Source organism: Poromitra crassiceps, assembly GCF_964638095.1.
Source record: "Poromitra crassiceps genome assembly, chromosome: 22".
Lineage (NCBI taxonomy): Eukaryota > Metazoa > Chordata > Actinopteri > Beryciformes > Melamphaidae > Poromitra > Poromitra crassiceps.
The window spans coordinates 14558630-14572053 of NC_139647.1; the positions used below are offsets into that span (position 1 = coordinate 14558630).

At 47.5% G+C, this 13424-nt stretch overlaps 1 protein-coding gene across 1 annotated transcript in view; it reads left to right on the top strand.

Moving 5' to 3' along the window:
• Positions 1-13424, top strand: part of ablim1a (actin binding LIM protein 1a) — a gene marked incomplete at its 5' end in the record, with an annotated part of 66880 nt that overhangs the window by 14463 nt on the left and 38993 nt on the right. The window contains 5 exons of the mRNA XM_083658483.1: positions 4040-4177; positions 7947-8130; positions 8888-8997; positions 11312-11438; positions 11544-11637. Coding sequence (XP_083514609.1) covers positions 4040-4177; positions 7947-8130; positions 8888-8997; positions 11312-11438; positions 11544-11637 — 653 coding nt within the window. The remainder of the gene's footprint in view (positions 1-4039; positions 4178-7946; positions 8131-8887; positions 8998-11311; positions 11439-11543; positions 11638-13424) is intronic.

The following is a 13424-nucleotide window of genomic DNA, read 5'->3' on the forward strand; positions in this document are numbered from 1 at the left end:
TCGGCTGATCCCACGTATAGCCTCGCTCACTCCCTCCAGTGCTGATGCAACCGAAGCACTTTACGTAGATCGAGGCGGGGCTACGATGGAAAAACACACGCGCGCTCTAGATTCCCATGATCCAAACCACCGTTTTTAGATCATCTGTCTTCTAGGCCATGTTGACTTTTCCATGCTGGGCAGTTTCTGCTGTCACCACACTGTAAACATGGTGAAATAGCTAAGAGGCATCAAGTGATTGGTGGCACGATCGCTGCACTGCAAAAGAAGATCAATGCCACCAACTTAAAATCGTATTTTTCGTGGAACAAGTGAAACAAGTCTGCTAATGCGGTGATGATGATTTGACTTGTCCAAAGCCAAGCAACTCAGATCAAGACATTTAACTGAATCAATCTGCCTTCTTCTGCCTTCAGATATTGACCCAAGTTGTTTATATCTCCTGCAACAAGTGGAACAGCATTGGAAAAGAGTGGAAGTATCTCACCCTATTGACCGATTTGTCAAGTTGTTCTAGGACAAATACGGTTTTACGACAGCAGCATGAGAGTGAAATGGCTTGTTAAGATGGCTATTTCATCCAGATGGCCTGTGTTTTTCTATGGAGGTGTTGTCGTGTCACACACAGAGCTGCTGAGTTCCACAGCACCACTGTAGTCTGCTTCACCAGGAGATGATTCACAGTCAGTCATCACTGACACCAGGGAGATGATCCTCCACCCCTCGTACGCTCGGTCTTTCTCTCATCCCACCTACCATCCATCTCCAAACGCCACGGGTGCTTTTTGTGCTTTTTATTATTTCTCATCGTCACCATCGCTCTGAATGCCTTTTCCAGTCTGATGTATGAAGATGGGAGATGTTCTGGGCGTGTGCTGCTATCCATAAGAAACCAAGCAAAACCTTCTACATCGACCCTGGAGGCTGGAGGACGAATCGGAGAAGGCCGGCTTGCTAGACAAATCTCCTTCTAAGAAGACTCTGTAAAGAGAGAGTGTGCCTTTTTGCACAAGTTGCTGATTTGATTTGACCTCGTCGTCCACTTGGCTTCAAACTGGGAAAGCCGATGCGAGACGGGGCCGAGTCATCAGTAGAATCCAGAGTCATGTCTCATTTTTTTGTAGACCATCGATTGGTCACGATGCTATTTCTGTACCTTCTTTGGCGATGTCTTATTTTTAGCCTCACAGTCTAATGATCCATCGCAGTGGAGACAGAGCGAGGACCCTTTCATGTGTATTCTGAGAGTGTGGAGAGAGAGAGAGAGACAGAGAGAGAGAGAGAGAGAGAGAGGTACAGAGACACAGAGAGACAGAGAGAGAGAGAGAGAGAGAGAGAGAGAGAGAGAGAGGTAGAGAGACACAGAGAGACAGAGAGAGAGAGAGAGAGAGAGAGAGAGAGGTAGAGAGACACAGAGAGAGAGAGAGAGAGAGAGAGAGAGAGGTAGAGAGACACAGAGAGACAGAGAGAGAGAGAGAGAGAGAGGTAGTGAAGCAGAGAGTTGTCTTGCCAGCTCATGCTCTTGTTGAATGTGAGATAATCCTCTGATCAGCTGTGTGCAGTGCGGCACTGCAGCAGCCGTACAGTAGTGCTGCTGGATACTGTCAGTCCGTGTCAGGGAGGCCCCGACTGTTTACTGAGCTGTCGTCATGTCACGTGTGGCGGGCCGCGCCACGCATCTAAACAGAACGTTAGACAGTGGCTCATGATAAAACAATTTGATACTAGCTTCTTAGGTTTTATATCATCAAGCTTGTTGGCAAAACATAATTAAGTGTCAAAGTGACAGGGGGGCACGGTGGCGCAGTGGTAAGCGGTGCTGTCGACTCACAGCTAGAAGGTCCTGGGTTCGATTCCCACCTGGGACGCTGTGAGCCTGAAGGAGTGCGTGCCCGTCCGCATGTCCTCGAGTGCCCACCGCCCGGGCGGGGTCGTCAAAAGGGCCTTTCTGTGTGGAGTTTGCATGTTCTCCCCGTGCCCCCTTCATATAGGAACCCCTCACCAAAACACGCAATATCCTGGTCGCTGAAGTGGTTCCTCCTCTGGTCGTTAGGGGCGCCTGTTCGGAGGGAGGGGAACTCGTTGGAATAGCGTGATCCTCCCACGTGCTATGTCCTACTGGTGAAGCTTCCCCTGGCAGGTGAAAAGAAGCGGCTGGCTACTGCCCATGTCTCGGAGGAAGCATGGCGCTCCCCAGATCGGCAGAGGGTGGAGCAGCAACCAGGATAAATACATTTAAATTAGCACTAATTGGGGATAAAAAATGGGATAAAAAAATCTGGGGGGAAAAGTGTCAAAGAGACATATAAATCTCTCATAGAGACACTGCATGAAATAGGCCACGCCCATCACGGGGGAAAGCTCTCCATTCACTTCCATAGACCAGCGTCATTTTCCTTGAATTAAACATAGCTAAAAGCTGTTGTGTGGTGGGCTGCGCAGACAACAAATGTAAAAAAAATCGCCAATTAAAGTTTTTTTGTACTCCCGAGCAAAACAAGGAAGCCATTGAAAAATGGCAAGAAGAAAAATGTGGATCTAGCAGTCAAGGAAGTAAGTTGGAGTGTTCATCTTCCGCATATATGATCTTTGTGTGCAACACGTGACATAGGAGAACGCCAGGAGTGGGGGGGGAGTTTTTGTTTCCCCCCGTTTTGGCCGTGTTTTCTGAATGATGACGCGCTCCGCAGTGTCTCTATCCCGTATGTATCGAGATCTAGGCTGGTGCATCTCAGGCTGTTCAAGTTTGTGCCTGTTGTCTAGGTTGCTCCTCTCCTGCAGGAAAAATATGTTTTATTATAAGCATAACTGTCACATCCATGTCTTTTTATGTTGGCCATCTTTCGTTAGTCAGCAATTAATTTCAAGCTAGGTTTTGTGTTTGTATTTAATCAAGAGTCTGACTGCATACAGCATACACTGCAAAATGATGGGAGTAAGTGTAAACTAGATGTAGACGTATTAAATGGGCTGTTACTCTAAATGACGTTGGCATTCTCCTATAGGAACGTGAGTACAATAGACTCAATAGTGGCAGTGGTGGCCTAAAGGTTAGAGAAGCGAGCTTGTGACCGGAAGGTTCGATCCCCGTGACCGGCAGGATAAATCTGGGTAGGCAAAGTGAACAAGCAACGCTTGCCCCTCCCTCATTCCCACCACTGAGGTGCCCTTGAGCAAGGCCCTTAAAGGAGAATTTCTGTATTGTTTTTTCTCCTGAGGGAGACTTGGTCACGCAATCAAGTGATCAAGTGAAACGTGAAGAAACATAACATTTCTCTGGTTTCCATGTTGTCGGACACTTACAGTATAATAACAATCTGAGCCTGTCAGGTAAAACCAAGCCGTTTTAGTGGACGTACAGAACATTGACCGTCCGGTCACACTCCTGCGTGTTTCGCAGCTGCCCGGCTGAAGCGATCTTGCTCAATACTGCATCAAATCCAAAAATGATTGTCCCTGAGATTAGTCCCTGAGACACAAACAGTTAAGTTAGGAATGCAGTTGGGAAAATAAGGTCCAAGTTGAAAAACACAGAAATTCCCCTCTCACCCCAACCGCTCCAGTGGAGCTGCTCAATGGCCCGCAGCACATCAGCCTGTAGTTGTACTGGTCAGCTTCCAGGTATGAATGTGTGTATGAACGTGATCAGGGCATTCCTGAAAAAAGAGCATTGATCTCAGGAATCTCCTCTGAATAAATAAAGATGAACAAAGTGATACATCCTAATATAACGTAGAATGGGTTGTTTTTCCCTGGAATCCTACAGAGCCTAGTATCCTGTGGGCCCCAAGTTACCCTGCCCTGGTGTCTGTTGTTCTTTCTAACCCCGACAGGCTCTCAGCAGTTGCTGCTTATCTGGTGTTTGTGTCAAGTTGCAGATTCAGGACCTCGTGCGGCGCTTGTCCTCAAATTACCACAACTTAAGCAATGGAACAGCTGTAGTTGCCATCCTGTGCTGCATCGGCTGCAATGTCTCATCATCATTATTTGTCGGCGGGGGTAACGCTGATCTCTCCTCTCTCCTCTCTCTCTCTCACAGTGGCTCATGCACAGGACACGCACCACCACTCGGCAGAGAAACCCCTGATTCAGTGCTACAAGTGCGGGGAGCCATGTAAGGGCGAGGTGCTGCGCGTGCAGAACAAGCACTTCCACCTCAAGTGCTTCACCTGCAAAGGTAGGATATGACGCCACTGTCGGATTGAAATGGATCGTCAAAACATCGGTCAGAAAAACTTTGACTTATTTGTGCATTTTTTTGCAGGTTTTTGAAGGGTTTCATGGGCCCAAGGGTCATCAAACTTGTTATCTATAAAGGTCCATGTAAACTTTCATTCCAAGTAAAAAAGCAGAGCCCCATTTTTATTTTTAAAAAGTACAAGTATCACACATAATCTTGTGTATTGTCCATCCAACTTTTTGGTAGATATGTATCCAACAATAAAAAAAAATGCATTTTCCTCAGATGTTCATGTGAGTCGTCCGAGTAGATGAGTAGCTCTTTCTGAATAGGAGAAGAGGATTTTTGTGAAGAGTCTCATACTTCATAATCAACTTGATACTTCCTTTCATCGAGCACACACTGCTGCCTCATAAACAACCGACGCCATTCTTAACGAGCAAAAATCATCAGGAAGTTTGAAAACATGCAGGTATATAGAGAGCGTGACGTGTCTGATGCCTGCCTGCCTGATCCGAAGCAGCTCACGACCTTGTGGGAAACAAATTATGACAGTCCCCGAAGTTGGACATGGGAAGGGTTTTTCATGACTGCATCAACAGGCATCCAGATCCCATGAGGCTGGATATGAGCCTAAAGGCCAGCGCGTCCTCTCTGTCCTCCTCTCTGTGGACGTGAACCAGGGGGGGGACAGACAGACATGTGGCTTCACTCATCTCCACTGCTTACCCTGACATTCCTCAATTAAAGTGGCATCCAGACTGGCCACGAGGACGTGTCTCTCTGCAGACTCAACTAGTCTCATTGCCGATGGATATTTGGCATTTCTGGCACGATTAGCCGTTAGCCGCCCACACAGACCAGCCGAGCGGTCTATGTTGTAGGCTGCTGAACCTGCCCCGCTGAGTTAATCCTGTGACTGCAGCGCTGTTATGGAGTTGGCTTGGTTCACCAGGGGCTCAGAATAACACAAGCAAACACTGAGATTAGTACCTAATTCTGTCCTTTGCAAGTGGATAGACGTGCCTTCAGAGAGCCTCTGTGATTGGTTGTGCGTGCGTGTGTGTGTGTGTGTGTGTGTGTGTGTGTGTGTGCGTGTGCGCGCGTGTGTGTGTGCGTGTGTGTTACGTGCTGTTCAGGTGCTCGCAGTAGCCAACTAAGACATGAGGACACAGCGCTAAGAGCTAAAAGAGACACTTAGACCTTAGACCTTGCTCTAAATTGATTTGTGCTATTGTCATTCTGGTCCCCAGGGCCCAGCCCGAAGGCCTACTACTAATAATGATTGTCGGTATAGCGATGGTGCCAGGGTGATTGAAGTGTATCAGCTTATTGGCATTTTAAAGGTTATTGATAGATGTCCCGTGTCAGACGCTGACCCCCCATACTCTGGCGAGCAAGGCCCCTCACATCAGTTTGACCACAAAAAGAGATGAGCAAATCCCTGCAATTCCCCTAATTTCACATGAATTTTGAAATAGAATTTAAATATGAGTTGTTATAGTGAGTTTTCAAAAAGACATTTATGCAACACACAATTATGCGTTTGTTGAGAAGCTGATGCGACTGGACTCGGCGTTTGAGGCCACCATACCTCCACTGTCGCTTTCTCTCCACTCGATTATCTGAAGAGCTAATCTCATCATCCCGGAGCCCTGATGCTATTAAATATGATTGTCTCATCCACAGGATCCAGTGCATAATTGCATAAGAATGATTATGTGGAGTTATCTCATTCATCAAAGTATTTTCCCTCTTAGCTGTGACTTTTCCAGTAGGCTAGTATTATATCTCCCAGGCTTACGTGATGCTCCTGAAATAAGGGACTGCATCGCTCGTTCTGTCATTATGGGGATAGGATGCGTCTGATGTGCTTCATCGCTGAACCTGGACGGCACGGTGGCGCGGTGGTTAGCGCTGTTGCCTCACAGCTAGAAGGTCCCGGGTTCGAACCCCCGGTCCGTCCCAGGTCCTTTCTGTGTGGAGTTTGCATGTTCTCCCCGTGTTCGTGTGGGTTTTCTCCGGGTGCTCTGGTTTCCTAAAGACATGTATGTTAGGGTTAATACTCCTGTCAGTGCCTCTGACCAAGGCAATGGCAAAGGAACTGGAGTTGGTCCCCGGGCGCTGCACTGCGGCTGCCCACTGCTCCTAGTTCTAGGAAGGTTCCTAGTAGAGGGTGGGTCAAATGCAGAGGATGAATTTCCCCATGGGGATAAATAAAGGATAACTTCACTTCTTCACTTAAAAACCTTTCTCAAAGCTGATGTGCCACAACTTAGCACTCATAGTTGCTGTGATTTGATTTTGTGTTATTTCCAATCTGACAATAAGTGAGGCAATATTCCTAATGTGATCAAATAGAAATACAAGGGGTAACACTGTACTTTACAATGGCCTTATTGCACTGTATTAACTGTATTAAGCTATGGAAATGTTGTTGTTACACTGTTATAATTACATTATGTATTAAGAAGGTGTTTGTAGCCTACGTACAAAGCTTTACACAGGTTAATACACAGGTTAATACACGGGTTAATGGACTGGAATATAAGGCACTTGTAAGGTTAAGTGTCACGTACAAGGAAGTGAAGATGTGTTGCTAATATCTTCTGGTTCCTTTGCTGCAGTCATGACTCATGCCATAAAATCATTCATATTCATAGGATTTCTAAGACCTTCTTTGATACCATAAATAAGTTCTCATGTTTAACCATGGATTTTTCAAATCAAACACTAACTGCAACAAAGCAATGTACTAGGCATACCACTGATGCACTGTAGAGTCGAGTTTTAATAAACTTTTTTTTTTCAATTGTAGCGATTCTAATCTGAGTTTACCCAGTAGACCAGGGGGACTAACACGTTTCGATCCCCAGCCCATTTCCAGACACAATAAAATCCTATTTAAAGATTGATTGATTTTTTATTTAACCAGGCAGGTCAATTAAGAACAACTTAATTTATTTTTAAAGATGGCTTAAACACACAGATGAGAGTCAAACGTAAAACGTGTCAAGAGGTCACAAGTGGTCCCCTGAGGTGAAAGGTCGTGTGTGCTACAATCTGCGGTCATCTCCACTCGTTCATAGAACTCACTAAGAACAAAGGCACCGTAGTGTTTTACATTGAAATCTAAAAGTGTTTTCCTGACCGACCAATAAAGGCGGGTCACACAGTCAGTCATACAAATTAATAACGTTGTCACAGCGACATAAAAATAGCTCAAACTCTCAACCGTTTTGTGTTTTGTGTTCTTTCGCAGTCTTTCATGTGTGTGTCGATGACAAGCTGCTGAATAGAAGGAAGCTTTCTGTACGGCTGACAGAGTAGTGTGGAGTATTTAAGGACAGTTATCGGCACCAGCACAGCGAGGCCACTTCCTGCGCTAGACAATTGCACAACTCTTGCATTGAGCAACTCGCCTCTCCACTTACAATGAAAAGACCTTGTAGGTTCTGGTCAGGTTCTGATCAACGCAGGTCTCAATAATACAAAGTCCTTTTAGGAGGGTGAGGAAGGGACCATTAGAAGACTTTGTTCCCTCGCTGATTTCACTCCCCTCTCACACATTCAGTGAAGCACTCAGACGAACGAGACTTAACAAACCCAGTGTTGCGTGGAGGAACGAGACTTAACAAACCCAGTGTTGCGTGGTGGAGGAACGGATGACTTGATGGTTGGATGCTTTACGTGTTATATGGAAGTAGCTCTTAAGTGGTCCACCTTGCCGACTTGTTGGTGTGTGTGTGTGTGTGTCGTGTTGCAGTGTGCGGCTGTGACCTCGCCCAGGGGGGCTTCTTCATGAAGAATGGAGACTACCTGTGCACCCTGGACTACCAGCGCATGCACGGCACCCGCTGCAATGGCTGCGGGGACTTTGTGGAGGGAGAAGTGGTCACTGCCCTGGGCAAGACCTACCACCCCGCCTGCTTCGTCTGCACCATCTGCAAGTAAGATGGGTTGACCCTTCACCCCTTGACCATGACCCTCCCACGCAGTTCATGTTAGTCGCTAAGCTCCAGTTCAACCCACAGAGACTTCATTCAATTCTAACATATATTATGTATCCGTGCGAAATAAAAGTCAGGCAATTCCTCGACTGGTATAGGTAACATTATCAGAACAGAACAGGGAAGCACTCGTGTAACGAGGATGATAACGTTCTGTGGGTTCGTTAGTAATGTAACGGGTGAAGAATGGAAACTGGACAGGACAGGCCTTCCTGGTTGGACTTAAAGCATAACTCTAGTTTGACCTGAACTCTATTTCCCTATCATTTCTCATCGTACCGATCGATTCTGACCAAAATCTCTGTAGTGGTTGGCGTCATTTGGATCAGAACTCACCATTGTCCAGATCAACAGAGGGAGCAGGGGAGTTGGCCGAGTACATTTGGGAAGAAAATCTGAGGAAAAACAACAACTCATTCTTATGATTTTGAATGATGGGAAAATAGGGTTCAGGTCTAAAATGAGTTATGCTTCAAGTCTCATCCAGGTCCCAGTTAGGGTAGTGTACCATGCTGTGTGTCATCTCTCTCTGTGTCATCTGACTCAATGGCCTCCTCAACTAAACAACGTTGACACGCGTCCGCATCGTCAGGCTCAATCATCCCAAGCCGCATCAGACAACCTGCAAGCTGTGGTCAGTAAACTAACGTTTCCCACCAGGTATCTGACCCATTGTTGATCCTCCTCCTCCTTTCAGACGACCGTTCCCTGCCGGAGACAGGGTGACCTTCAATGGGAAGGACTGTCTGTGTCAGTACTGTGTCCAGCCCATGTCTCCCGGGCCCAAGGACATCCTGGGCTCCAGCAGTAAGTATAGCCCGTTGTCCAGTAAACACGTGCTTACAGGACGGGATTCACTTTCACAAGATGCTATTTCGGCTAACAGCAGGGATTCCACGCAGGTCCGAGAAGTCTGGAATAGCGTGGAGAGTGAAATGGGGATTACTTCCGGGTCTTGAGTAGTTTGGGAAAAGCTCTTAAAGTCTGGAAAAGCTTACAAAAAATGGGAATGTTGTCATGTCGTAGGTCACCTCTAATTTTATCACTAGATTAAATTATAGAAAACGTTCTGGGCACTTATTCTTCATCACTTATTATATTAAAATCACTCCAAACAACCAATTTAGGTCACCCCATTAGATGTTTTTTTTTTAGCTTGATAAGTAAAATGGTGTTTGTCTTAGGCCTCCCGGGCCAGGCAGAACCATATGCCCAGGTCTGCTCCATCCCCTCTGCCGATCTAGGGAGAGTTGTAGACTAGCACGTGCTTCCTCCTCCCCTACATGTGCAGTCGCCAGCTGCTTCTTTTCACCTGAGAAAAAGGTGAAATAGCGTGGGAGGATCACGCTATTTCCCCCAGCTCCCCTCCGCCCCGAACAGGCGCCCCGAACGACCAGAGGAGGCACTAGTGCAGCGAGCAGGAGACATAGCCTTCCCACCCGCAGACACGGCCAATTGTGCCTGTATGGACGCCCGACCAAGCCGAAGGCAACACGGCCGGGGCTCGAACCTGCGACCCTTGTGTTGGTATGCAGGGAATCTAGCGCTACACTACCTGGACGCCCATGTTCCTTTATGAATAACACAAAGACAGGGCTTGCTAAATTATGCATGGCCATGCATTTCCTTTCCTCTGGAGTAGGGAATGTGCCGCCCTAGGCCTCCTCCTCTCCTCTCCACTCCTCTCCTCTCCTCCTCCTCTCCTCTCCTCTCCTCTCCTCTCCTCCTGTTCTCTCCTCTCCTCTCCTCTGCTCCTCCTCTCCTCCTCCTCTCCTCTCCTCCTCCTCTCCTCTCCTCCTCTTCTCCTCTCCTCTCCTCCTCCTCTCCTCTCCTCTCCTCCTCCTCTCCTCTCCTCTCCTCCTCCTCTCCTCTCCTCTCCTCCTCCTCTCCTCTCCTCTCCTCTCTTCTCCTCCTGTTCTCTCCTCTCCTCTCCTCTCCTCTGCTCCTCCTCTCCTCCTCCTCTCCTCTCCTCCTCCTCTCCTCTCCTGCTCCTCTCCTCTCCTCTCCTCTCCTCCTCCTCTCCTCTCCTCCTCCTCTCCTCTCCTCTCCTCCTCCTCTCCTCTCCTCTCCTCTCCTCCTCCTCTCCTCTCCTCCTCCTCTCCTCTCCTCCTCCTCTCCTCTCCTCTCCTCCTCCTCTCCTCTCCTCTCCTCTCCCTCTTTCTCTTTCCTCTCTTCCTGTTCAAACTCTCTCTCCCCCTCTCTCTCTCTCTCCCCCCCACTGGTGTCTCTGTCGGCGGTTGAAGAGCTTTCAGACAAGGTCACCTATAAATAAGGCATGCTGGATCTCCTCACGTCACCATCTCCACCTCGCTGTGCCTCACCACGTAGTTAGCATCCCCTGCGGCTGCGGCGGATGCTGTTGCTTTTTACATCCCCTATTCATTAACACATGATGGAGAGATTGTTCATTTAAAAAATGTGCACTTTTAGAGCTCCTACTTGGATATGGATGATGCTTTTAGAGCCACGGTTACAGACATATTGATGTTAGAGTAAGAGGTGAGGCGGCTGTCAGATGAACATTGCCGGTTAGCCTCTATCGCCATCTAGTGTCTTGGGTCAGAACTCACACGGTGTCCCACTCTCTTAGTGGCTTTTTGCATGCAACAAATTCCATTCAAACCTGGTAATGCCCCCATTTTTCTTCTTCTTCCTAAAACAGAGGTTATTCCAGTGTGTGCAGGTGTTTTCCAGCTCTTTAATTTCCATGTAGGTTATATCCAGCATGCGTTCCAGTCAAGACTTTTGAGTCAGATATTGCACAGATATTACTTAGTAAAATGTATTACAAATTGAGTGTGTGTGTGTGTGTGTGTGTGTGTGTGTGTGTGTGTGTGTGTGTGTGTGTGTGTGTGTGTGTCTGTGTGACGTGTGTGTGGGGGTGGGGGTGTCTGTGTGTGTTGTGTGTGTGTGTGTCTGTGCGTGTGTGTGTGTGTGTGTCTGTCTGTGTGTGTGTGTGTGTGTGTGCGTGCGTGCGCATGCGTGCGTGTCTGTGTGCGTGTGCGTGTGTGTGTGTGTGTGTGTGTGTGTGTGTGCGTGCGTGTCTGTGTGCGTGTGCGTGTGCGTGTGCGTGCGTGTCTGTGTGCGTGTGCGTGTGTGTGTGTGTGTGTGTGTGTGACAGACTGTGCAGGGTGTGGTCGGGACATTAAGAACGGACAGGCTCTCCTGGCCCTGGACAGACAGTGGCATCTGGGCTGCTTTAAGTGTAAGGCCTGTGGCAAAGTGCTGACCGGGGAGTACATCAGCAAGTAAGCGTTTCATATCCACTGTAATTACAGGTTTTAACGGTCTCACACACACACACACACTCTACAATATTTCACTTTTGGTCTGTCTGTGCTGCCTCCTCTTAGGGATGGCGCCCCCTACTGTGAGAAGGACTACCAGATCCATTTTGGTGTCCAGTGTGAGGCGTGCCACCAGTTCATCACAGGGAAGGTGCTGGAGGTAAGCCCGTCTCATGACACACATGCATCCATTACAGACATCCAATTGGCTCCACAGATTATGTTTGCTGTGCCGCCACCTATACGAAGTTATAATATGGCTCTTTAAATAGACACCCAAATATTGCATCTGGACGTCATATGAATCCTGCATGAGGTAAGCTCTGATCAGACATGAAGGAACTGTAGAGGAACAATTGTGTTGAATAAGTCTTGTGTTTTATGGTACATAGAATTACAGGACAGGAGGTACTTGTGACAACAATGAGAAATGGGTCATTTTCAAGTTGACTTTGGCATTTTTGGATTAGATTTCCACGGGGGGAGGATACTCGTTATTAACAAATGTTGGTTTCCTGTAGAGGCACAGGATGTTTCATGCAGCAGGATTGTGAAATGTGGTTTGATAATCTCTGGTGTAATCTCTTTAGCACAGAGCCAAATACACCCTGACATGATTCAACTAAAACATTCATTCATAGCTGATTTTCCCCCCGCTGTCTTTCCAACTCTCTATATCCCACATAAACACACACAGACACACACACACACACACACACACACACACACACACACACACACACACACACACACACACATGCAAGCTTGCTTTGCCACAAAGGATATAAATATCACATAAATAGATAATGTGATCATCTGACATAAGGATTATTGATGAATATGTCACGCAGCTGGTATGAAACTCTTAAGCTATTATGAGCTAAGTTTACATAAACATTACCAACACTTCTGTCCTTGACCCTCCCCCCTCTCTTTCCATTGCTCTGCCCTACCAGTGCTAGACAGACAGACAGTGATCCAATCAGACAGTGAGTTATGTGTCATTTTAATGGTATGAAAATGTCAGTGCTGCCAGCCAGTCAGGCTTATAGTAATCCAGCACTAAGGCGGGACTTTATGACAATAGGAATGACTTGTTGCCATTGGATCAGTGGGGCTGAAGCCATCCCAGTCTGTCTGATAGCCTCATCACTGACCCAAGACCCGGGTCAAACAGCCACTGGCTGGCACATGTGATAGCCTCATCACTGACCCAAGACCCGGGTCAAACAGCCACTGGCTGGCACATGTGATAGCCTCATCACTGACCCAAGACCCGGGTCAAACAGCCACTGGCTGGCACATGGCTGGTTTGCATGTGGTCCGGCCTGAGGGGAGCTGAGATGTGAAGACGTCATTTAAACGCACATTATGAATGTAGCAATTAGAGGGGGAGAGGCAGTGTGTGTTTAATGACAAACTTAAAAAAAAAAAAAAGTGGCTCAGTGGTTAGCACTGATGCCTCAAAGCAAGAAGGTCCCGGGTTCGAACCCCGGTCCGTCCCAGGTCCTTTCTGTGTGGAGTTTGCATGTTCTCCCCGTGTTCGTGTGGGTTTTCTCCGGGTTTGCTCCGGTTTCCGCCCACCATCAAAGACATGTATGTTAGGGTTAATACTCCTGTCAGTGCTCCTGACCAAGGCACTGGCAAAAGAACTGGAGTTGGTCCCCGGGCGGCGCTGCACAGTGGCTGCCCACTGCTCCTAGTTCTAGGAAGGTTCCTAGTAGAGGATGGGTCAAATGCAGAGGATGAATTTCCCCGCAGGGATAAATAAAGGATAACTTGAAACTTAAACTGTACATACAGTATACAACATCAAGAAGGCATTAGTATCCCTGACAGGGACATTGATTTTGCCAGCGTACGTGTTGAGAATATTGAGTGTGAGGTGCTACATGGGTCGCCACTAGTCATTCTGTCAACTGTTTGACACAGTAAAATGTGACATGC